The 22837-nt window shown below is 41.5% G+C and overlaps 1 protein-coding gene across 5 annotated transcripts in view; it reads left to right on the top strand.

The window, feature by feature from the left end:
- Positions 1-22837, top strand: part of PPFIBP1 (PPFIA binding protein 1) — a 172252-nt gene that overhangs the window by 131009 nt on the left and 18406 nt on the right. For 2 of the 5 annotated variants that reach the window (XM_084646080.1, XM_084646081.1), the window contains exons 9-19: positions 1332-1364; positions 2883-2944; positions 3565-3649; positions 9513-9670; positions 12162-12292; positions 14609-14662; positions 15536-15596; positions 16790-16819; positions 18395-18566; positions 19879-19911; positions 22638-22779. In XM_084646080.1, coding sequence (XP_084502206.1) covers positions 1332-1364; positions 2883-2944; positions 3565-3649; positions 9513-9670; positions 12162-12292; positions 14609-14662; positions 15536-15596; positions 16790-16819; positions 18395-18566; positions 19879-19911; positions 22638-22779 — 961 coding nt within the window. The remainder of the gene's footprint in view (positions 1-1331; positions 1365-2882; positions 2945-3564; positions 3650-9512; positions 9671-12161; positions 12293-14608; positions 14663-15535; positions 15597-16789; positions 16820-18394; positions 18567-19878; positions 19912-22637; positions 22780-22837) is intronic. The other 3 variants (XM_084646083.1, XM_084646082.1, XM_084646084.1) reach the window with 3 other exon arrangements.

The raw sequence follows: 22837 nt of genomic DNA, 5'->3' as shown, positions 1-22837 counted from the left end.
CTTAAAATGTCCTATTAAAATCTCCTGGATTGCTTTCAGTAGTCACCCGGAGATCGAGATCGATTCCGGGAGACTCCAGGCCAGTCCTGGAGGGTTGGCCATCCTGAGTGCTGACAAAAATTTTAATTGTAGAGCAGGCCTAATTAGGTGAAATTCAGGACATGAGCACAAGGCCTACCTACGCTACTTGGAAGTCCCACTTAAACCCTATCAGAGTCCTACTTAAACCTGAATTTTCATGGAGAATTGTCATTGTGGTCAACATTTTCCAGTTTCTTAGTGAAAAACTGGAAACCCAAACCTTTTAAAGAAAATTTTTAAAAATCGGTTATGGGGGTTTTCTCAGAAGATTATGGGGATTTTTAAAAGTTTTTTTTTTTGTCTTCAAAATTTGCCACAAAAAATAATTGGCATTTTCTGACCAGCTCTTACTTTACTTCTCAGTAACATACACTTGCTATAGTCAGTCTTAAGATTTCTGAGATTCCATTATTTTTGTAAAATATGCTTCATTATGTTTGCTAGACTAGTGTGAAGTATTATTGTACTATGAATAAATAAAACTAACTGGAATTCAGTTGCCAAAATGAATGTATAAAAGACATTGTGTGCATTATCTTGCAATTTTTGTTCACATACTGATTTTCCAATGTTTGTTTTTATTACATTTATTACTCATATTGAGCTTTTTCCTGGGAGGTGCCAAGCATCCTCAACCTTCGCTGCTCCTTTTGATTCATTGTACTGAGCCATAATTTGCAGAGTTCAGTTGCACACAGGGGTCTCCCAGTCATTACTGTGAATGAAGCAAGGTTCTGTTGTGTTTGGAAAATGTTAAAGAATGCGTTTTCTTGCAATGAATGCAATTGAAATATTTGCAGATTATCTGCCATGTTTGCAGATTTATGCTTACCTGAGTAATTGTATTCTGTTCTCTACTATTAGTTGTTAGTACAAGTGTAATATATTTCATATCTAGTGTTACGGTAAGAACAGTCTGTTGGGATAAATACTATATGAGACAATGTATGTGAAAACATGCAGGCGGGAAAAAGTGCTGAGGCCTTGTATAAAGTCCAGTTGTATAGACTCTCATGTCAGAGCCCTTACAAAGTAATCCTGTTTGGCTTTAGCAGGTGAGTAGGGAGTACTTGTGTGCAAGGTTGTAGGATTGGGCCCTTAAATTATAAATGTTGTTTGTTTTACTCTTGTTGTCAGAGGGTAAGGAATGATTCACTGCTGACTCCAACAGTAACAGTGTGTAATGTTAAATGGTATTTAATGTCATAACCTGTGTGCTAATTTCAAATCCACTGGGTTTTCCTGCACAGATGAAAATTGTAAAAAGAAGCTCAAAGACAAAAGTAAGGTTTCCTAGTATCTTTCCACGAGCATTTATACTTCAGAAGTTCTGTCCAATATAGCCTTCTGCATGTGTTTTTAAAACTGCTTTAACAGAAGCTGTTAGATTGCCTCATCTATAACCCTCAGTTACATTATTAGAAATGAAGGGAGATTTCAATCGGCTATGACTTTTAATATGAATCTTTTTATTGAAAATCTAGTAAACAAAATCTTTGGCTTCCTGAAGCAGCCTAAGAGAGGGAGCCTGCTATACTTGTTCATTTCTAGGTGCTTTACACACCCGTTAGATATGACTCACTGTAGAAAGGCTTGTAAGAAATTAAATTGATCCTGCTAAGAAGTACTTTTACAGATGGTTAAATAAATAGATTTTTCTACATAAAAGGCACATATAAATAAAACATATCCCTCTATATTAAGTGCATTCACAATACGGTAGGCCAAATTCTCTGCTGGCATAATTCGACTGAAGTCAGTGGAGTTGCACCAGCAGAGAATTTGTATATCTAACTTTAAACAGCTTTATGTATCCAGTGAGCCAATCATGCACAGGATGATACATTTTATACATCTTTCTTTGGTCGTCCGTTTTGTGGAGGAAGAACTTTCTTCACCCCTTCAGCAGTAATCCTCGGTTATATTTGTTGGTGTGCGATAATCCGTAGCAGATTAAAACACTAATCTGTGATGTTACAAAGCAGAATTTTTGCTTCTTCATCCTTTTGATCACTCTTCCATATTTGTAACTTATTTAATTTTAAAGCTGCATTTGCTCATTCAAAATAGGTAGATTTCTAATAGAAATAAAGAAAATCCAGACCTCTTAAAAAAATTCCCCTCTTTTTACATATTTACATTATGGCGTTTACATATTTTGTAAGTGAGGATTATAGATGAAGCACAGTTTGTACTCATCTCTGTTTTAAGGATCCTTTTCTACATCTAAACTACAACACACATTCTAGCATGACTGCTCATCACAGTGAATACATATACCATTCCATCATGCTGTTCTCATCCATTCTGGGCTATGACTAAGCCTCATGACATAATGCTTTTCTCACCATGTCCCACAATCCACTGCTTAATTCCATTGCTTTGTATAGCTGGGTTGATAAAATGCCCTATGGAATGTTTGGCTGTTATCATAATGAAGGACTGTTTTATTGCACTCCTGTTGTAATGTTTTTATTTTGGAGCTCTTCATTATAATTATTCTGTTATTTAAAGGATTGAAATAACACAGGAAAGGCATCACTGATTGATTTAGCAGTTTCCTTAGTATTGTTTAGGATATGTATATTTGCTAAATTCAGTCATTCAGTTATTGGAAACTCCTTCCATAGAGAGAATGTTGTGAATCTTGCTTTCCATTTCAGATGGAAATTATTGTAGTAGTTTGCATTTTGTTTGTTTATTTCTTGTAAACATAGCTTCAGAAATGGTCAGGATGGTTTTTTTCTTCCATTTACTTTCTCATTTAATCTGACTTGTGCAATTGTGTTCTATACTTTTAGATATAGAGGTACAGAAAATGAAGAAGGCTGTCGAGTCTCTAATGGCGGCAAATGAAGAAAAGGTAGCGAAACAGCCATTAGTTCAGCATTTGTTCCTTGTGTGAAGTTATACCTCTAGTACGATCAGCACATGGGCAGCCTGTAAATTGTTACAGTTCATTTTGAAGATTAATTAGTCAGGGTCCAATTCTGTTCTCACATAAGTCAATAGGTATATTGCAATTGCTTCTGACCGCACCACAAATAGGCATTTATAAGTTGTATCCTGTAAATCTTGTCCATGCAAGTAATCCTTACTCACACAAGTAGTGCCATTGAATTCAGTGGGACTACTCGCATGAGTAAAGGTTTGCGGCTCAAGACCTATCTTGTAAAGTGCTTTGAAAATGTAAAGCTCTACGTAACACTTCTATGAATTATTAATGGGCCAAATATGAAAAAGAGCTTTCTATAAAGTGTATTTAGATCCTGAGTTTTGGTTATGTCCTTTGTACAGAAACCAGTTTTCACCAAATATAAATCCCGGTTTGGATTTCCAGCACTCTTCAAGCTCTGAGCTTTTATCCGCCTCTATTTTCTTTAAATCTGTTAGACAATTTAATTTATTTAGGTTTTTATTTCTTATTTTTGACTCTTCATAAAAGAAATGACAATCACAACGTGGATCCTCCCTTTATTTTAGGATCGGAAGATAGAAGAGCTGCGACAATCCCTGAATCGGTATAAGAAAGTGCAAGACATGGTAATATTGGCTCAGGGAAAAAAAGGTACAGTACAAGTGCAAAGATTTCCCACATTGCTAGCATTTAAACTGCACAAATACTGTGATACCATTAGATATTTAACTCTCGGACTTATCTTTCCAGGTAAGAGTATATTAAGACCCTGTTCCTCAACTAGTGTAAATTGGTATAGTTCCATTGTAGGCAATGCAGTTACACCAGTTAACACCAGCGATAACTGGCCTTGATGATTTTATAGGGAGCAGGTAGCGACTCCTATCATTTAGGTTGCCTGACGCTTTCCATTTTAAAAGATTCTTGTGCCTTTTTTTTTCTTTTTGAGAAGCTCTGTCACCTCCATTGATTGCCACAGGCCTTTGAAACTCAGCAAAGGGAAAGTCCTTGGGCTAGAGCAGTTCCTTTTCTTTGTCCCATGAAATTCCATCGAGGTTTAACTGTTAAAAATAACCATTCCCCTTCTCTTGCTTGCATTCCTTAGGGAGAGTTGGCAGCCTGCTAAAATAATAATTGGCCATGAATGTTCTAAAGAGCTGAGCTCACCACCACCACCACCACCGAAGCAGCAGCATCACAGATTGCCCTGGGAAAGTCTGAGAGCAGCTAGAGCAAGTGTAGCAGTAGGTGATGGGCAGGAGAGAGCCAGGCTTGGGCTCTCCCTATCCTCATCACATCCTCTGGAGCCAGCACGTGGCCTCAGGATCACATCCTCCCTCCGGAGGACATGACTTAGAAGAAGAGCACGCCCCCACACACATCCCTCTTCTGTGGGATGGGACGAGAGAAGGAACCAGGTTGGGCCAGGCTCCCCCGACCATCCCTAGAGCCAGTACATGGTATCAATGGCGTACCCCCCTCTGGGATCACAGACTTCTCTACTGCCAGATAATGTACTCAGTCCCATAGCTCAAGTGGTAGGATTCTGTGCTTTAGAAAAGGTGGTTCAGGTTTCCTAATCAAACACTCAAAATTTAGAAAATGCCAGAGGATTAAGGTTGTCTGTACAATCTTAATTTAGCCTCCTTGTGCATATGCGTTATGACACAGCCTTTAATTACATGATCATGTACTGTGTCTTCCACAAGACCCCTGCTTCATTCATTGCACAGGTTGGATCTTGTAGCACATCTGTTCCTAAAAGATTTAGTCTTGGTCAATAACTGTTAAAACAGATGTTGGCATTTTACCAGCGGGAAGGCTGCCTAACATTTTACCAGCGAGAGTCTGAGAGTGTACAGGCTGCAGACCTCATGAAGGAAGCACAGTGACCTGCAGTGCTGAATTGCCTTGCATCAGAAACCGGTTTTGTCACTCTGAACCTCTAGAAGGTTGCAAAGGACCAACCCCAAACCTCCACAAGGCTGAGAACTGACTTGTTAGTCCCTGACAAGGCAGTTTGGCTTTTTGAGGGTGGGGGGAAGGGCGGATGTGTATTAACACTGTAGGTGACCCCTAAGGAGCATCCCAAGGCTTATAAAAGTTGGGGATTTCTAAGGTTGCTGGGGATGGGACTTGGGAGGCCCCACTGAGACTCTCAAGGAGTGAAGATTGGCACTGGACAGGGAGCAGAATAGCTAACTCCTGTCAGTGCAGGGTTCAGGTTTTTCAGTCCCTGAGAGTTCCTGTGAAGGGCCTGGATGGGAGAGGGATGGGGGAAGAAGTTCATCATGCTCTACATGATGGGTACAAGTGGTGATTTTTATCACATTTGTAATGTTCACACAGAGTAAAGTCCAGTGATATATATATACATGTGGTACTTTAATAGGGCCAATTTCACAAAGCTGAAAACAATTATGAGCCAGATCAGCTCGGAGGAACAAATTGAATGATAATTTGGGAATCATTTAAGATACCTTACAAGATGCCCCAAAAGCCACAATTGCAGAAGGCGGCCATACTGGTTTAAAAAAACACCTGGTTTAGGGGGGAAGAGAAGGCAGCTATAAAAAATAATTTGATATATAACTGGACCGAGGGCAGTGCTGAAACTGTGATCTGGGATAGGCTGTGGTCAGAACCAAGGTCAAAGTCTGTAGACTAGCCAAATCAGTGTTGCAGTTGGACTCCTGTTGCAGGCCAAAGGTCAAATCTAGGTTCGAGTCATTCCAGGGGGTCCAGCGGCAGGTACAGGGCTGGTGCAAGGTGGGATTTAGGGCATGGATAAGGCTGGAGAGTGCTGCAACAAGGCTCAAGCAAGGTTGAGGCAGGAACAGGAACCAGATCAAAGGCAGGCTGGAAGCCTAGGGAGTCTGTAACGCTGCAAGGCAGTAGGAGAGTTCCTGACCAAGTGGTGCTGTTGCACAGGCTAACTTGCAGCTCTGGGGGGGTCAGGCAAATACCTGTGCCTGGGGATCCTCTGACCCGGACCTGCCCAGGGATAGACTGCAAAGCCTGTGAGTTAGCAGCAGGATGGGTAGGGGGACTCTTCCCCTCCCTTCTACCCCCCACATTTTGCTGACTCGAAAGCCACCTGCAACCTCGCTGCCACAAGCCTTAGGAGGAGAGTCTGACCCATTAGGCAACAGACCGGAGGGAAGTCTCACTACTGTGCTGCTCCTAAGCTCTGCAGAAGAGGAACCCTCATCCTGAGGCTTCCAGAGAGTCATAGGAATTGGATCTTACGAAGTCAGCACAGGACGGTGGGTGGGGACTGATTTGCAGGGTACTCTGTGGCCAACAGAATAAGGGGGCATCTCTCTATCTTCCTAAGAGCTGTTGGATCTCCTGGCCCTCAAAGGGTTTGTAGGAGAAAGACTCCTCCCTAGCAGCTCCTAGGACCATTTTTAAAGAAGAGAGAAATTCCTGCACAAAAATTTCATGAAGGTGAAGATAGTAGCAGGGGGGTGTTTGTGGTTTGGGTGCATTTGACCTTTCAAAACATTGGAGTTGAATACAAATGAAAAACTCACAGTGCTAAGGTTTCATTTTTGCAGTAAGGCATCCAAATTACTTTAGCTCTGCCCCTGTTGCAATGCACTGAGGAAAATCACCAGTTCATGCTGCCTTAGCCACCCATAAGAAGCAGTTGCATTATATCAATGATCACTGAAATGCCTTAGTATTAATCATATAGTGAGTGTGCTGCTTGACAGCATTGTTGTCATCCTATGTAATACACGTAGAAGCACTTATACAAATTCCTGTTTAGACAAGTTGCATGGTGAAAGCAATCATTCCCCACTTACTAAGAGCCTGATCCTAAGCCCATTCAAGTCAATAGCAGTCATTCCATTGACCTCAGTGGGCTTTGACTTGGGATGTAAGAGTATGATCTTCCCTGGTGGGCTCCTCATGGTGGGCAATTTATTTGCTAGTGTCATTGACCCCAGCTTGCACGTCACTATATACCAGGGGTAGGCAATCTATGGCATGTAAGCTGATTTTCAGTGGCACTCACACTGCCCGGGTCCTGGCCACCAGTCCCAGGGGCTCCATGGCCAGCTGGGGTTACATCCGCCGGCCCTGCTCAGCCCACTAACGGCCCCAGGTCATGGCCACCGGTCTGGGGGGCTCTGCTGCTGGCCTGAGGTACCGGCCGCTTGTCCCCTGTCAGCCGAGGTTCCGGCCGCTGGCCCCACTCAGCCAGCAGCCGGTCCCGGCCACTAGTCCAGGGGGCTCTGCTGCTGGCCTGGGGTACCGGCCACTGGCCCCTTGTCAGCCAAGGTTCCAGCCACTGGCCCCACTCAGCCTGCTGCCGGCCCCGGGTCCTGGCCACCAGTCCAGGGGGCTCTGCTGCTGGCCTGGGGTCCCAGCTGCTGGCCCGGGGCTCTGCAGCCACCCCCAGCTATGGCCCTCTGGCCCCAGCCTGGGGCAGTGAGGGGTGCAGACAGTGCCACAAAGGAGCACAGCTCAGCATGGATTCTTATTACTGGCACACAAAACCTTAAATTCGAGTGAATAAATGAAGACTTGGCACACCACTTCTGAAAGGTAGCCAACCGCTGCTATATACAAACTTCATATGCCTATGTCATGAAATTTGAGCATTTACATGAAAAGAGCAAAGGGTGGCATGACAGAGCAAAGGGTGGTATGACCGAACAACCTATTTAATAGTGGCGACACAGAGAGAGGTTTTGAAACCAAGGTTCAGTGGTGCACATTTGTGATACTCTACATTCCATGGGAAATGATAAAAGTGTATTTTATTTCTTGTATGCTTCACAGAACACAGACAATGTTTTTGGCTAGAGAAAAGGGGCAGTAAGGTTGAGATTTTACTTTGACAATAAATTACAGGTTCTAGAAACACAGCGCTGTGAATGACAATAACAATGACAAGAAAAAGCATTGGGGCAGTCATCTGGTACTTTGGTATTGATCAGAAGTGTAGAAATCCATACCTTTCAATGACTGAACCAGTTAAAGAATGGCAATGCTGTCAGTGAAACGCTAACACAAACTCTAACATGGTAGGGAATTGGCAGACTGAGACACCACTGATTTGTGGCACTGTACAAACTGGCAGGGAATTTTTTTGTTCTTATTTAGAAGCTAGCACAGTAATTGATTTTGACTGTTCTTTTTCCAGTTATTTACTGCCTTGAGCTTTGTCCCCCATTTTGGCTCAGATGGCACAATGGAGACAGATTTTGATTCTTCATCTTACATTTGAGACAAACATGTCAGTTTCTTTTTGTCTCAGTGAGGATGGGAAAAGAAATGTCTCTGTGCAGTGTTTTGGGGTCTGATACATTAATGAACACACAGAATGTTCAACATGTTGAAAAGGACCCCCCTGAAATGCTTATGTGGAGGGAGTGGGTTTCTGCTGTAATTAAGAAATATAATTGCATGAGCAGGATGCTTCCATCCACTGTGGCCCTTTTTAATCTGCTGCAGTTGCATAAATGAGTCATTAGACAACTGGACCTAGCTAGGGGAAAGTTCCCCCAGCTCAGGCTTTGTATGAGCTGGCTTTTACACTGCCGCATGTGGGCCCCACCATAAGCATAAGCCCTGCTTTGGATGTATATGAGAGTGGACAGGAGTAGGATGGGGTATGGCCACAGCACGAAGCACTGTAGGGATTCCAGGCAGTGCTGCTACCGTAGGCAGCTGGAGACAGGCAGCCCTTCAGGGCTGCCTTACTCCAGGGGCCACAGGGGCCTCCGCAGTAGCCCAGAATTGGGAGGGCACCAAGCCACTGTTAGTCCCTTTCCTCTAGCCTGCCTCTTAATGGCACAGCAAAACATCTCACCCCATGCATTTAAATGAGGATTGTGCATTCTGGTTCCCCAAGAACCCCAAATAAACCTTAACGAATCTATCAGGAGTCCAGTAACCGTATATTTTTGGAAATTTCATTTATTCAAAACCACAACTTAAAAGAAATTCAACCCTCTTGGATTTTAAAAAAAAAATCCAGTTGGATCATTAGTGTGCAGGGTTTCTGCCTAACATTGCCTAGACATCAAATTCCAAATAGGGATTTATGGGGCCAGATCTTCAGCTGGAAGTTGGCATGGTTCCATTAAAGCCAATGGAGCTATGCCGAATTACACCAGTTAAGGATCTGGCTCACAGTGTGAAACTTTGCTTGCCTTTTGTTGTATGGGCACAGCACAAACATGATCCTATGGCTGCCTATGGGGTATCAGTACTTCTGTCCTGCTTTGGTACTGCTAGAATTGGAGCTCCTGCTGTTAAGCACTGATGCTTTTTTGTTATTGGTGGAGTTTTACTTTAAGCTGTGTTGGGAAATCATGATCCCAGTCAGGAAGGGGTTAAAAAAGCCAGCCATCCCACCCTTACACCCTGTCTCCTCCTATCACCATCACCCTCCCAACCCTGTTGCCCTATTGAGCCCATAAATAAAAGTCCTCCATAGAACAATACTCGTATGTACTGAACTAAAGCCAGTTTGTTTGCATCTCTCTTCTATTAGGCAAAGAAGGTGAATGTGAAGAATTTTTAAATTCAGGATCTGTTTCAGCGGTTTTATTGGACATGCAGAGTTTAACTGAGCAAGAGAAAAGTCCATCTCCTGTCCCAGGAATCAGCTCTCCGAGCCATGAAGAGTTTAACACCACTGTTCCCGAAGAGGTACTGTTCTCTATTTTCTCTCAACGTATCACTACTTGACAATGTTACTCATGCTGTAGTTGTATTACAGAAACCAGCCCCCAGCTTCTTTAAGTTTTCTTGCTTGTTAGGCAGTTTCAGTAAAACTTCCCCATTTTGTTCGGAAAGTCCTTACCAGTATGGAATTTGTTTGAAGGCCACCAACCCCAAATTTGTAAACTCAAAAAATCATATTTAATTTTCATTAAAATGTCCAGAAATGATTTTAATATCAAATATAAGAAAGTTTCTGGAACTGTATTCTCACTGATTTTATGTAATATCTTCTTTAAAAGCTTGTTTTCGCTTACCTGTAGTAAATTTGAGACTATTTAAAATCCGTTAAAATATATACTATAGTATGTTTAAAGGGGTACAGTCTACTTGGTATTTTCTCCATTTCCAAAAATGAGTTATAAGTCGTTTATGATCTGCCCCACGCCAACATCCTTGATTTTACAAGCATGTTTTCCTATATTTAAAATATTTCTCTCTCCCCTCAAAGCACTCATGCAAAATGAGGAAGTAACTGATTATACAGAGAAAACCAGTGGAAATAGCTGTAAACCAAATGCTGTCAAATGCACTAAGCAAGCAAACTGAAACATACGATCACCATCCCCGGCTCTCCTGACCATCCCCCACACACAAATGTTTCATATATAGTAATCTTCAGGGTACCTTGTAACAGTGGATCAGAAAATTTGAGGGGTGTGATTCTTTTGAGTTGATGTCCCTTTAAACCTAGGGCATGGCCCTGCATTCCTTCAGCTGGAGATCCGGGTGAACAGGCCGTGCAGGACTGGGCACTAAGAAAGAGTACTGTATCATGACAGTTATGTATAGGCAATATCTTACACCAAGATAACGCATGAGTAAAAGTCTTGTTGACTTCTGTGGGACTGCTCATGTGTGAAAAGTTACTCATTTGAGTGGTGGGATTAAGACCCTAATTTTTATGTAGTATATTTACAAGTCTGGTGCTTTGGCCTTCTGGAAGGCTCTGAACAGCTTGAAATAGGGTGTTTGCCTCCATGGGTTGAATTTATATATGAATACATCATTTTGTTGATTCTCTTGTAAAGAAATCGAGAACAATGGTGAAATGAATTAGTGTAGCACCTAGAAGCCCTAATCATGGACTGGGACCCCACTGTACTAAGGTTGTACAAAGCCAGCCCAAATCCCAGCCCCAAAGAGCTTTCAATTTAAGTACAAGACAAGACACAACAGGTGGAGACTGTGGAGAAACCCAGCTGCATTCTACCAGCAGTTTCATTCACAAACATGTCTTGCATTTGCATTGTAAAATAATGGGGATCATTTTAGCTGACATGGTACTGTCCTGTTATACATCATGTATTTAAACTGTTTCTTGTGTTGCTTAATATCTGAGATAACAAACATTGAAAATTAAAAGTGTAATTTTCTCTTACCTTTTGTGTGTGTTAGTTTATATCTTGTGCCTCTCTGTTTGGGCAAATCACTTAAACACATGATCACATCCCATTGAAGTTGCATTTAATGGGACTTAAGCACATGCATAAAGTTAAGCACCTGCTTAAGGGTTTCACTGACGAGAGATGGATTTACACAAGTGCATAAAATGAATTCATCTATTAACATTATGTAGATATTTAATAGGATGTTAGAGAAATTACTTTTAAAAAAATCCGTATAAAATTTAATAGAAAATAACTTTGTACAGGATTTTTTGAACCATTCTATATAACTGAAAAGCAGGCTTATAATTTTCTATTGAATCCTACAGGATGTTTCAAATAACCTATGAGAAAGTTACAGTTTTCTGTTAAATTCCATAGGACCTTTCCGGGTTGTGTTTTTGTCTTTTAATTGTAAGGTTATGGATACAGTCTACTGTTATGTTCTGATGTGTCTATGAGTAGTAGTCCTATCGAACCCAATGGGATGCGTCCCATGCATAAAGCTGTGCATGCGTAAATAAATGATACGATTAGGCCTGAAGCCCAGATTCAGCAGAGCCCTTAAGTGTGTGTTTAAATGCTTTGCTGAATCAGGGCCTTAGGGCTTAGAGCCAGAGGGAGGCGCTTTACATGTAAAAGAAAATAAATGGCTTAAATAATTGGCCCCCTTGCTGGAAGTCTCAGAGGAGCCAAGGACTGAACGGAGATGGAGAGTGAACTGTTGTTTTATGTCATAGGGGGTCCCTAAGGGAGACACATAGACCAGGCAGCATCAAGAGGCTTATGCTGCTTTTATCCATCCTGTTATACCCACTCTGTATACCAACAGAAGATTTTAAGCTCCAGTGTTGTCAGCCTGGCCCATCTTTATAAGCACTAAACTATGTTTATAGTAAAAAGAAAATGAATCGAACCATATGCCTGAGTCAGACTTTTTTATTTTTGTCACTGATCTATTTGATTCTTATTTTCATGCAGTGATTGTGTAGTTTTTGCCCACTGTAATGTTGTATCCTTTCTTCTTTTAGAATTCACTACAAATTCACACCAGCATCCTGCAAGTTTCAATCCCTGCTTTTCCACCAGCACCCAAAAGCTCAGAAGCAGCTACAGAAAAAGTAAAAGCACAGCCTAAACCAGCAGTTGCGAGTGAAGTGAGGTATAGTTATTACAAACTATTTCTAACTGGTATGTAAAGTCAAAGTTTTGTTACAAAATGTTAGGTGAAATTGTGTTTATTGGACAATTAGGGTATTAAGTCTGTTTCCTCAAACTAGCATTGTCACGTATTATAATGTCCATCTAGGGTTGAACTATACACTCCCCAAACGCATTTCTGTTATTGTTGTTCATGATAGCACCAATAGTGTGCTACGTGCTTGTGAACAAAGAAGGCGTTGAAATTAATAGGACTGTTGTGGGGAGCAGTTGCCCCATAGCGCCCCCCAGCTGGCTGAATGTGGCACAATAGGTGCTCCCTGCCACAGTTTCCTTCCCTGAGATGGGTCTCCTCAGCACACACCAGCCAGGGCTAGAGCTGTGACTTAGCCTTCTGGCCAAGTCGCAAACAAAACCCCTTCTGGGGTAGCAAATGTCCAACTAAATCACAACAAACAAAAAGGTGGTTCTACTCTTTGCGGGTTTCTCTTCACCCCACCCTCTGGGACCTGTTCCCAGTTTCTGGGCTACCGTTGAGTCGTTATGGCCCTGCTCCAGTAGAGCATCGGGTCCCCAGGCTGGTTCCACTGGAGCAGTGGTTCTCAACCAGGGATACGTGTACCTCGGGGGGGTTCGCAGAGGTCTTCCAAGGGGTACATCAACTCATCTAGATATTTGCCTAGTCTTACAACAGGCTACATAAAAAGCACTAGCTAAGTGAGTTTCATATGAACAATGACTTGTTTAGACTGCTCTGTATACTGTACACTGAAATGTAAGTACAATATTTATATTTCAATTGATGTATTTTATAATTATATGGTAAAAATGAGAATGTAAGCAATTTTCCAGTCATAGTGTGCTGTGACACTTCCATCTGATTTTGTAAACAAGTAGTTTTTAAGTGAGGTGAACCTTGGGTGTACACAAGACAAATCAGACTCCTGAAAGGGGTACAGCAGTCTGGAAAGGTTGAGAGCCACTGCCCTGAAGTACCCTTCTCCTGCAGACCCTGGCTCAGAAGCTTACACAGGAGCCTGTCCATTCTCTCTGGTTCCACAGGGAAGATTGATCTCCCTCAGCTCTTTTACAAGGCCTAGGTGTCCATTAAGTAGTCACTTGACTCTCCTTAACCATGCCACCTCAGTCTGGGAAGCAACTAATTAATTATGGTATGTGTGTGGCTGGCTCCATTTTCCCCCTTTAAGATAGGGATGAAATGCAGTGGGGAATCTGGGATATTTCTTTTTACTTTATATAAATAGCTTAGTTTTAGATGCAATATCATCATGTGTAGTGTGAATTTGCTGTAAGCGATTTGCACTCGGAGATTTTTAAAAATTCCTGAAAAGCACTGCCAAACCCAAACCGAAACTGAGAGTGACTAGCCAGTACACAGGAGCCGTAACTAAGCTACCAGGAAGAAGATGAGTCATGGTTTCAAGAAGTCTGAGAGGCTCATTCCCTTGAGGCTGGCATATGACAAAGAAACTGGGTTTTTCTAGCCTGAGGCATAAATGAGTGCAGATTTTAATAAGGAGCGGCATTTGAGATTTTTAAAAACAGCTAGAGGATTACAGCCTTAGCCACAGAACTCCTAGTACAGCTAATGAGAGATGTTTCACTAAATTCCTTAGTTGGCTTTTGAAGATCTCAACCATTATTTTTATCTATAGTAATATGGGAGGTTAGGAATCCAAATGCCATGAAATCTCATTGATATAAGACTGTCTTTGACTTCAGGGTACAAACTAGAGCAGACAAGTGTTGAAGTGTGCTTTCTTTGGCCTTGACCCAGGAAAGCATCTCCACTCAGGACAGCACTTGTGCTTAAGTGTTTTCCTGAATCAGGGCCTCTGTCTTTCTCGGCTCTCCTTCTCTCCTTCCCTCTCTTCCAGTGGGTCCCATATTTCTTCATGCTGTGCTGCCACACATGTAACTCTAGCCTTAAGCAATGTGAATCTCGTTTCTTGTTCATTTTCTCTCTTTTAAAGACGATCACTGTGACCCGACTCATTCCGAGAGTTCCTGTTATAGGCTGCTTGTGTATTCCTTTCTTGCAATGGCATATGAGACCATTACATATACTGTGACCTCTTAATTTATTCACTCATTCCTGAATATGTTGGTTAGCCTGCAGTGGTATAGGAAGTCTTTTGCTATGCGTCTTGAGTTCACTCCCACCCTTTTACTTTTATAACAGAAGATGACAGAAGAAAAGATTTGATTTGTGGTAATTATATAGCCATTCAGGTGAAAAGAGAGAGAGTGAAATTCGTAGGTATCTTATAATGGAGTACCTTGTCTGTTTTTACAGTGAAGAGACAACACCATGTTCCTCCGTAGAAACACAGCCATGTGACAGTCCATTGTAAGTACCATATCAACCAATTAAATGCTTCTGATTAAACGCCTTTCCACCATATTTGTAAAAAAATTTTAATGAGCACATGCAAATGTGTGGTGTTGTTCTAACCACGTTAACTCATTTTAAAATAATTTGGTGATGAGAGTTTTCTGCTCTGATCATTTCTAATAATTTCTAGTGCTTTTTCAATAAATATATACTAGCATTTAATCTCATTTCTGTTGCAGTATGAAATGTCTTCAGTCAAGTCATGTAAGATCAGTAGGCTTGGGGCTTAAAAAAATTTTTTTTGAATATGTATGTGACAGGTTCCTCCCGGGGTGCCATGCCACCTAGAACTGAGAAAACCACTGACCCCGACTGACTCACTAGCCTGGCTCCCTTTATACTGTAACCAATGCATGGTGGGGCCAAAATGAGTTACCCGGTGTGCCGTGGAGCAAGGGATCAACTTCCCAACATGCAACTGTTGCCATCCCATAATGTCATCTGTGTCCCATAATTTTTCCACATTTTCTTAAAAAATCCCACAAACCCACATGGCACTCCTTGCTGTCCACATTTCTGACAGAAGTGTGAAGCCTGCACAGCTCTCAATTTTCTTTTGGAAAATTTAATTTAAAATAAGAAGCAAAGAATTTCAGAGTTAAACATCCTGTCACTCCAGCATTAGCTCGTCCTCTTGTACCTTAACAGTAATTGTGCTACAGAAGATCTCCTGGCAATACCTAGCCACCACATGGGAGGAGTTAACAAAGGAGGGCTGTAATACAATCTTTATACAGTTCTTTAGAATATATTTGCCTTTGAGACAGTGGGGTCTAACTCAATCAATTCCTAATTATTTTGATTTTGATTTTTATGTTCTTATTGTAGAGCGTCACCCCTGCAAAAATCCAGCAGTCTGGGCAATTTGAAGAAAGAGGCATCAGAAGTGGTTGGTTTTGTTTTTTAGTCCTTATTTTTCCCCTTAATACTGAGGTCCAGATTGTCTACCCCAGTTCTGGCCCCCTGAGTGGTGCAAGGGGTTGGAATCTGGTTGGAGCCGGCTAGATGAGAATTCCTGTGGTAGTGGGGGAGGTCTCTTGGGTGGCATGGAGTCAGTTCCTCTTCCAGCTCTGCCTGCCTGCCCCAAATTAGGTTTGAAGCAGAGCATAGCTCTGGTCATTCCATTTGCAGCTAGCTATGACCCCATTTGTAACAAAATCCTGTGGATATTAGTGAAGAAGAAAATCTGTCTTTGAATATTTAGGGGGTCTATCCTCTTATTGTATGAAGTATTTACATAAGTAAATTTCCTGCACTCCAAAGCTGTGTCTTCATTAGGTAAAAAGGTGTATTCTTAATTCAAGTTGCCTAACAAGGTAAAATCCTAGTAAAGACAAGGCAGTTTGCCATTGTCATGTAAATTAGCAGGGCAAGTTGAAGACAAGGGTGCCCCAGCATCTCGGCAATAGAGATGGGTGAATGATAGAGATGGAGGAAACTGGAGGAGAGGGTGAATTTTGCTTAGGGTTAAAAACCTTTATCTGTCGTAACGAGAACCAAAACTAAACAGGTCAGATATGAGTCCCATTATATCCAAATCTGTGATAAGTAGCTCTAGTTCAGACTCACTGTTATTTGCAGAGCTATGGAAGGGTAAACCTGGAATTATACCCCATAAGATTTATTTTCACTGTGCTTAGAGAGAGATGCTTTTTTACCAGCACTAAATTCATTTAATTTTTGTAATTAAAACCAGTGTTGGTTGTGCAAAGGCATTAATAAATCAGGATCTAAAAGGACCATATTATGAAATCCAAAACCTAAACAGAAATGCATGTATAGGGGGAAATAAAAGGTGACATTAACCTAGGGGAAGTATAGTTCTTATGTTCTTATGTGCCAATATATGTTTATGCCTGTATCTGTATTTTCACTCTATGCATCTGAAGAAGTGGCTTTTTTACCCACGAAAGCTTATACCCATATAAATCTGTTAGTCTTTAAGGTGCCACTGGACTCCTCGTTCTTAAGTGATTTCCTTTGAAAAATAGAAGAGGAAAGAAATCTCACTATTTTTAACTGAAATGAATTAAATAATGGGGTAACTAAGAATTTTAACACTTCTCAATCCTTCCCAAACAGGACAAAGAACCTGTACAGAAACCAGCAGAGGTAACCTTTGTGTGTGTCTTCATGTGAAGCAATGCAGAGAGCAGAAGGTGTTTTAAATAGCGTAGTTTTATTCACATTGTGTCCGAATTTTTAAGGGAGCATAGCAGACCTGCAAGCAAGGTTGTGAAGTGTGATTCAGGGAATATATTCGGGTCTCCACCATCACTTTGTGTCAAGTTTATATTCTCTCACTCTCTTGTCTTCTCACACATGGCTCTTCATTTTGACTTGCTGAGAATAAATAAAATCACCCATTAGCTATTTTTCCCCACTTTCTCTTTGGGCAAACATCTTCAAATCACTCTGTCTCCTAGTTGAGGTTCTCCCCTCACCTATACTCACCATGCCCCAAGGACACCCCTTATTGTGGTAGGCTGTCCTAGCTAAGTAGGACTCTAGGGGGCTTGCAGCCCAAACCATTGATGCTTCTCCTGAGCCAGCCAGAGGATTCCTTACAGAGCAGCACAAGCAGTTCCTGTTCCCACATGGCAGAGTCCGTGCTGCTGCTTCAGCATGCTCATCCCTTGTCAGCCCAGGATCAAGGGATTTAGAGTGTCTCCAGCCCTGCAACCCTGTGAGGTTACACGTTGTTCCACCACAAACGAACAAAGCTGCGTCTCGGATTTGTTATTTAGCTTTGTAGCATTTGTAATTGACTTGTGTTTTTCTACCTTAAAAACCTTCCAAGTTCACGTTGTTTTGGAGCAGAATTGCTATTATCTTTTTACAGTGGTTGCCATTAAAAAGTAACCATTTATCAACCACTGCCTAGTATGCAGCCACTATTTCCTATTCTAAGTAATTTCAGTGAATTACTGAAATTCTAAGTAATGGGGAAGAATCCTAGTATCTCAGATACCACTTTTATAGTCGTGACTGTGTTTTTCAGCAAAAGGAGAATTGTTGTGTTTACCTTGCCAATCAGAGACCATGAGAGGTTAAAAGTCATATGTTGAAAAACTCAGAATAAATAGAGATATGCTTATTAATATTACAATTATCTGAGATTATCAAAACTGCTAGAATTTTACAAATCTAATTTATGTCTCCACCATTTATGCCATTTGCTTGCTGCTTTTGTTTCTTTGAATTGGACAATGGAAATAGGCTGCTAGTCCAGTGATTTTCATACTGTGCTCTGCAAACCGCTGATGGTCCCTGGAGACTTTCTGGCAATCTGCAGAGAACTGGCCAGTCATGAGGTGCTTGTTCTTCCTCCATTTTTCCAGAAACTTCCAGTGGGAGATGAGGAGCTCAGGACTTCACAGGATCACACCCTATGTGAATGAGTGGTTAATTTATTATTTTAAAGTGCCACTTTTGCAAGATCTGAAACGTTTAGTACAGAAATGCTACTGTTAAACAGGTAGTAAATATAATGGAGTCCTGAACACATTTTAACTGAAGATCTTGCTTATTTAACCTAGACTCAGTACATGCACACTATAATCTATTTTACAGTGCAAATGCTACCTTTTTTTGCAGATTACCTTTCAGAATTAACTGTGCACAATTAAAAGCTTTTTATGGTGCAGTAAGATTAAGTTCTGAAGTTTTGTTTTCCTGACTAATCAGACTAAAGCTTCCGTGGAAGGTAACAAGTGTGGAACCCTCCCTCCAAAATCCCCAAGCCATAGTGGTACCGGAGATGAGGACAGTTTTGGTACCCGGAAAGCCAGATCTTCATTTGGACGAGGCTTTTTCAAGATAAAAAATAACAAGAGGACAGCAAGTGCACCTAATTTGGGTAGGTACCACGCTCCTGAAAGCATCTCCAGTGTATTCTGAACAAGAGTCTTTTATAATGATGGGGGTTTCTTTTTATACCTCTCGTAGCTATCATAAACGGGCAGGGCCAGCCACAATATAACCCAAAGGCTGAACTGGAGTAACTGATGGCTGCGCAAGAAAAATGCTGTGCTTTTGAATAGCCGGTCAATCCAACCCTTGCCTTGACCTCTCTGCTCAGCCCCTGCATAGCATACTGCACTTTTAAAGTAGCAAGTTCCTTACTGAAATGCAGCGGTTCATAAGTATTTTTCTCCTGCTCCAACCTCTGCTCAATACTGTGATCTTATCACAAGAGCAGTGTTGTTACCACAGTCCAATATTATACCTACAATAGCACCTCTACTACAGTTGTCTTCCATCTTTTTATTATAAGTGTCAGCAAAACGTGGGCATCTGACATGCATCCTCCCAGAATTTTAATTTTCCCCTGGGAGAGGAGCAGAGGAAAAACCTCCATCCTTCGGAAGTTTAAATGGGATTACTGCCTCCTTGGTCAGAAGAAAAGACTTCCACTCTTGCCTACTTAATGGTCACTCCGATCCTATGCCCAAGGGAGTTAATTTACCCACAGCCTTGTTCTAAATGGCCCATGTCTTCCTCTCCCATATAGAATATGAAAATTGATAGGCCTACATGGAACAGATTTCAATGATTAGACCCGTTGTCTCGTCCCACTAAGATGTTTTTGTGCCCATTTCTTCATACGACATCTGCAGCGTAACAAAAATAGCAATTTTTAAATAATCCTTATTAGCTGAAGGCAGTGGGGTATAGTGGTCACAGTAGAGGACTGGGAGATGGACTTTGGGTCCTGCTCCTAGCTCTGCTATGAATTTGCTTTGTAAATCTGAGAAAGTCACTTACATTGTCTGTGCTTCGGTGTATCCATCTGGGAAACCAGTCAATAATACTTGTCTCCCTCACAGGGGTATTGTGAGGTCCAGGCACAATGAATTGTTATGACACATGCAATCTTTTACTTTCTTGTGCTCAAATGCTGATTTGAAATCATCAGGATGTTGTTTTACCCTCATTAATATATAGCTTTGCTGTGTTACGTTTTGGTGAGGAAGGGATTAACAGTGTACTGGTAATCCTAATGTGTGTGTGAAGTCAGTGCTGTGTGTGGTGCGTGTGTTTGTTTTACTTTTCTCCCCTTGTCTTGTATTTTGCCAGTGTAAATTTTGATGTGTGTTTTACCTTGTCATTCTGCGTATTCTCTCCCATTGTGCTGCGTGTGGGTATATGCATTGTTTGGATATCTGAAGATCGCAGTCGAAGTGCAAGTGCACCTACCTTAGGTATAGTAGTCCTGCATGTCACCCTGTATCAGTGCTCTGCTGTGATTGCTGCTAACAGCTGGTTATGGCCGTGAACTTTTAAAACTGAGCTAGAAACAAGATCTTTGTTGAAACACTAAAACGTACGTTCTGTTTAACACTGGCCCACTACTCAAAGTCTGCTGCATTGTTTCATGATAACCACTACTAATGAGTCACATTGCGGGTGGATTTACAAAGGTTAATGAACCTCCGAACACGAGATTGCCCATCAAGGCAAAAAAGAAGGGAGGTAATTGTAGAAGTGTGTGTAAACTACAGAGGCTTGGCCACGTATTCCGCTCACTTTTATCATAATGACTTGGTGGTTATTCAGATCATCATCTCTTTCTGTTGTCATCCAACTCAGTGCTTCTGGAAGGTGCTAAGAGGTAATGCAGCATGAGTTCTGGCAGTATTTGTAGGGCTTTAATTAAGGTAGCACTGAAGGGAGGGGTACACGATTCCTCTTTTCCAAATAACTAAGGAAGAAATTAATGTAATAAATGTAAGAGAGAGAAACCACACATAACAAATGCTAGTCTGGTACTTCTGGCAGGTGCTCAGCTATGCTGGTGGATGAGGGCAGGATAGAACCGGAATGGAATGTGTTGCCTTTATGTACACCCATGTAACCCTAAGTCAGTGATGGTAATTGAAAGCGAATATGGTCCTAAGACACAACAGAAATAGAGGCATTCTCCTTATTTCCCATTAGTGTTCCAAATTTCCAAACATCACTTTCATAAAACAGCTATCCTGAAGGATTATTTCAGTGATGAAGGAGATACAGTGAGCGGCTAGTGCCCACAAACCTCTGCTTCTGATTCATTCAACCTCGTCCTGATATTTCCCACCAAGAATGCTGCTGAAATGTGTTTTTTCCTAAGTTAGATTCCTTTCTAAAATACCATACCTGTACAGTAACACTATCGTCCAGCTCTGAACACCTCGTTCACCCATCAGTAGAGCGGAAGTGCTCCGAAAGCACATGTTAAAATATTTGACATAGCTGCCTCTGTTCATGTTTGGCCATTAGAGAAGATATTGCTAAAATGGGACCTACTGACTGTCCTTTTGCTAGGGCATCGAAACTTTGCCCAACTAAGGGGCACACTGGTGAGTTCCCAGGAGCCACAGGGCCACACCTAACTTGCATTAATTGGAGCAAATTGCAGCCACTTTGATCATTAACTTTGAGGTATTAAACTATAGGTCCCAGCATATCATGTTCCATCTTGATCCAAATGACTGGCAGTTGCTTCGTGAACGTTGTTTTCTCTTGAAAGGCAATACAGAATTTTGTATTTTTTAAAACAAATGATGGTGTCTGTAGCTGTCCATCCGTATTAAAGATGATGAAGGTGGCCACAAACTGCTCTGTGGATTCCAAGGGCTACATTTTGGCTATGGCTGTTTCACTTTAACAGACTCCAGGCAGCAGATTTATATTCGCTCTTCAATTTTGTTTTAAGCTTCCATTAGCGAATAACTGATGTAAACAAACTCCTCATCGTTTGTTTGCCCACAGCTGTATGGCACTTGCTGGCACATCTCTGCTTAAGTAGAATATTAGATTCTGCAATTTGTTTAATCATCTATTTAGCACCTTTTCTGTTTGTTTGTTTTTCATTTTATAATTTTGGTTGGCAAGAACATTCTTGAGCAGTCCCCAGGTTCACCTGAACTGGATATGAAGTCTCTGTAGATAAATACAGGATAAAGATGTAAGATTTGCAGCATGGATGGTAACATGTTGTTTCCCTGTGCAGTGGTGGGTATTAGATACATCCATCCTTTGACTCTTAAAGAAGAAGCAATGGCTTTTTAGTCAGGACACCACCCAAAGTTCATGGTACTCCTCTGTGAAGGAGCAAAATAGTCCACTATGTGCAGAAGCGTATGGCCCTCTTTTCCCAATTGCATTTTTGAGTCAGAAGGAGATGGCTTTTGGTAGATCTTGCTAGATTTGGATCTAATCAGAAATTGCATTTTATTATCAGGAACGCTGGTGTGAAAATGCTTTATAGTGCTTAAGGCATCATAGAATCATAGAATATCAGGGTTGGAAGGGACCCCAGAAGGTCATCTAGTCCAACCCCCTGCTCAAAGCAGGACCAATTCCCAGTTAAATCATCCCAGCCAGGGCTTTGTCAAGCCTGACCTTAAAAACCTCTAAGGAAGGAGATTCTACCACCTCCCTAGGTAACGCATTCCAGTGTTTCACCACCCTCTTAGTGAAAAAGTTTTTCCTAATATCCAATCTAAACCTCCCCCACTGCAACTTGAGACCATTACTCCTCGTTCTGTCGGCCATCCTTCAGTACTACTTCCTGCTGTGCCACTGGATTCCTATGGGGCTTCCTTGTGCCTCGGTTTATCTGTCTGTAAAATGGGGGAAATAACATTTCCCTGACAGTTATCTATGGTCTTAATTTATTAGTAATTGATAAAGCGTCTTGCAGTCTTTTGATGCAAGGTACTTAATGAATGCAACATATTCATTGTTATTGGGTGCCACCAGTTTTCAAACACTAGACCGCTGAAAGGAACACATTTGATCTCCTTGGATCCCCCTGTTTTCTTAAAATCGATGGTTCACAGTAATTCCAGCATGAGTGGTTACAGACTTCAGTAATGTGCTCATAATGTGAAACGCAGATGAAGTATTGCCAGGTGAAGTTCTACTGGGGTTTGTTTTGTAATAGCTGAAACAGAAAAGGGATCTGCAGATCACTTGGACCTAGCTGGTTTGCCCCCTCGACCGAAAGAAACCGATAGTGGGCAGATGTCTCCCTCTTCTCCAGACTCCAAGAAGAAAGCCAGAGGAATCAAGAAACTATTTGGAAGGTAAGTTTTAAATTAAATAATAATAATAAAAAGTGAACATCAGGTAGGGCTGGATGGT

The sequence above is a fragment of the Lepidochelys olivacea genome, assembly GCF_965140295.1.
Source record: "Lepidochelys olivacea isolate rLepOli2 genome assembly, chromosome: 1".
Lineage (NCBI taxonomy): Eukaryota > Metazoa > Chordata > Testudines > Cheloniidae > Lepidochelys > Lepidochelys olivacea.
Note: the sequence above shows the minus strand (reverse complement) of the source record. Positions and strands in the feature narration are given on the sequence as shown.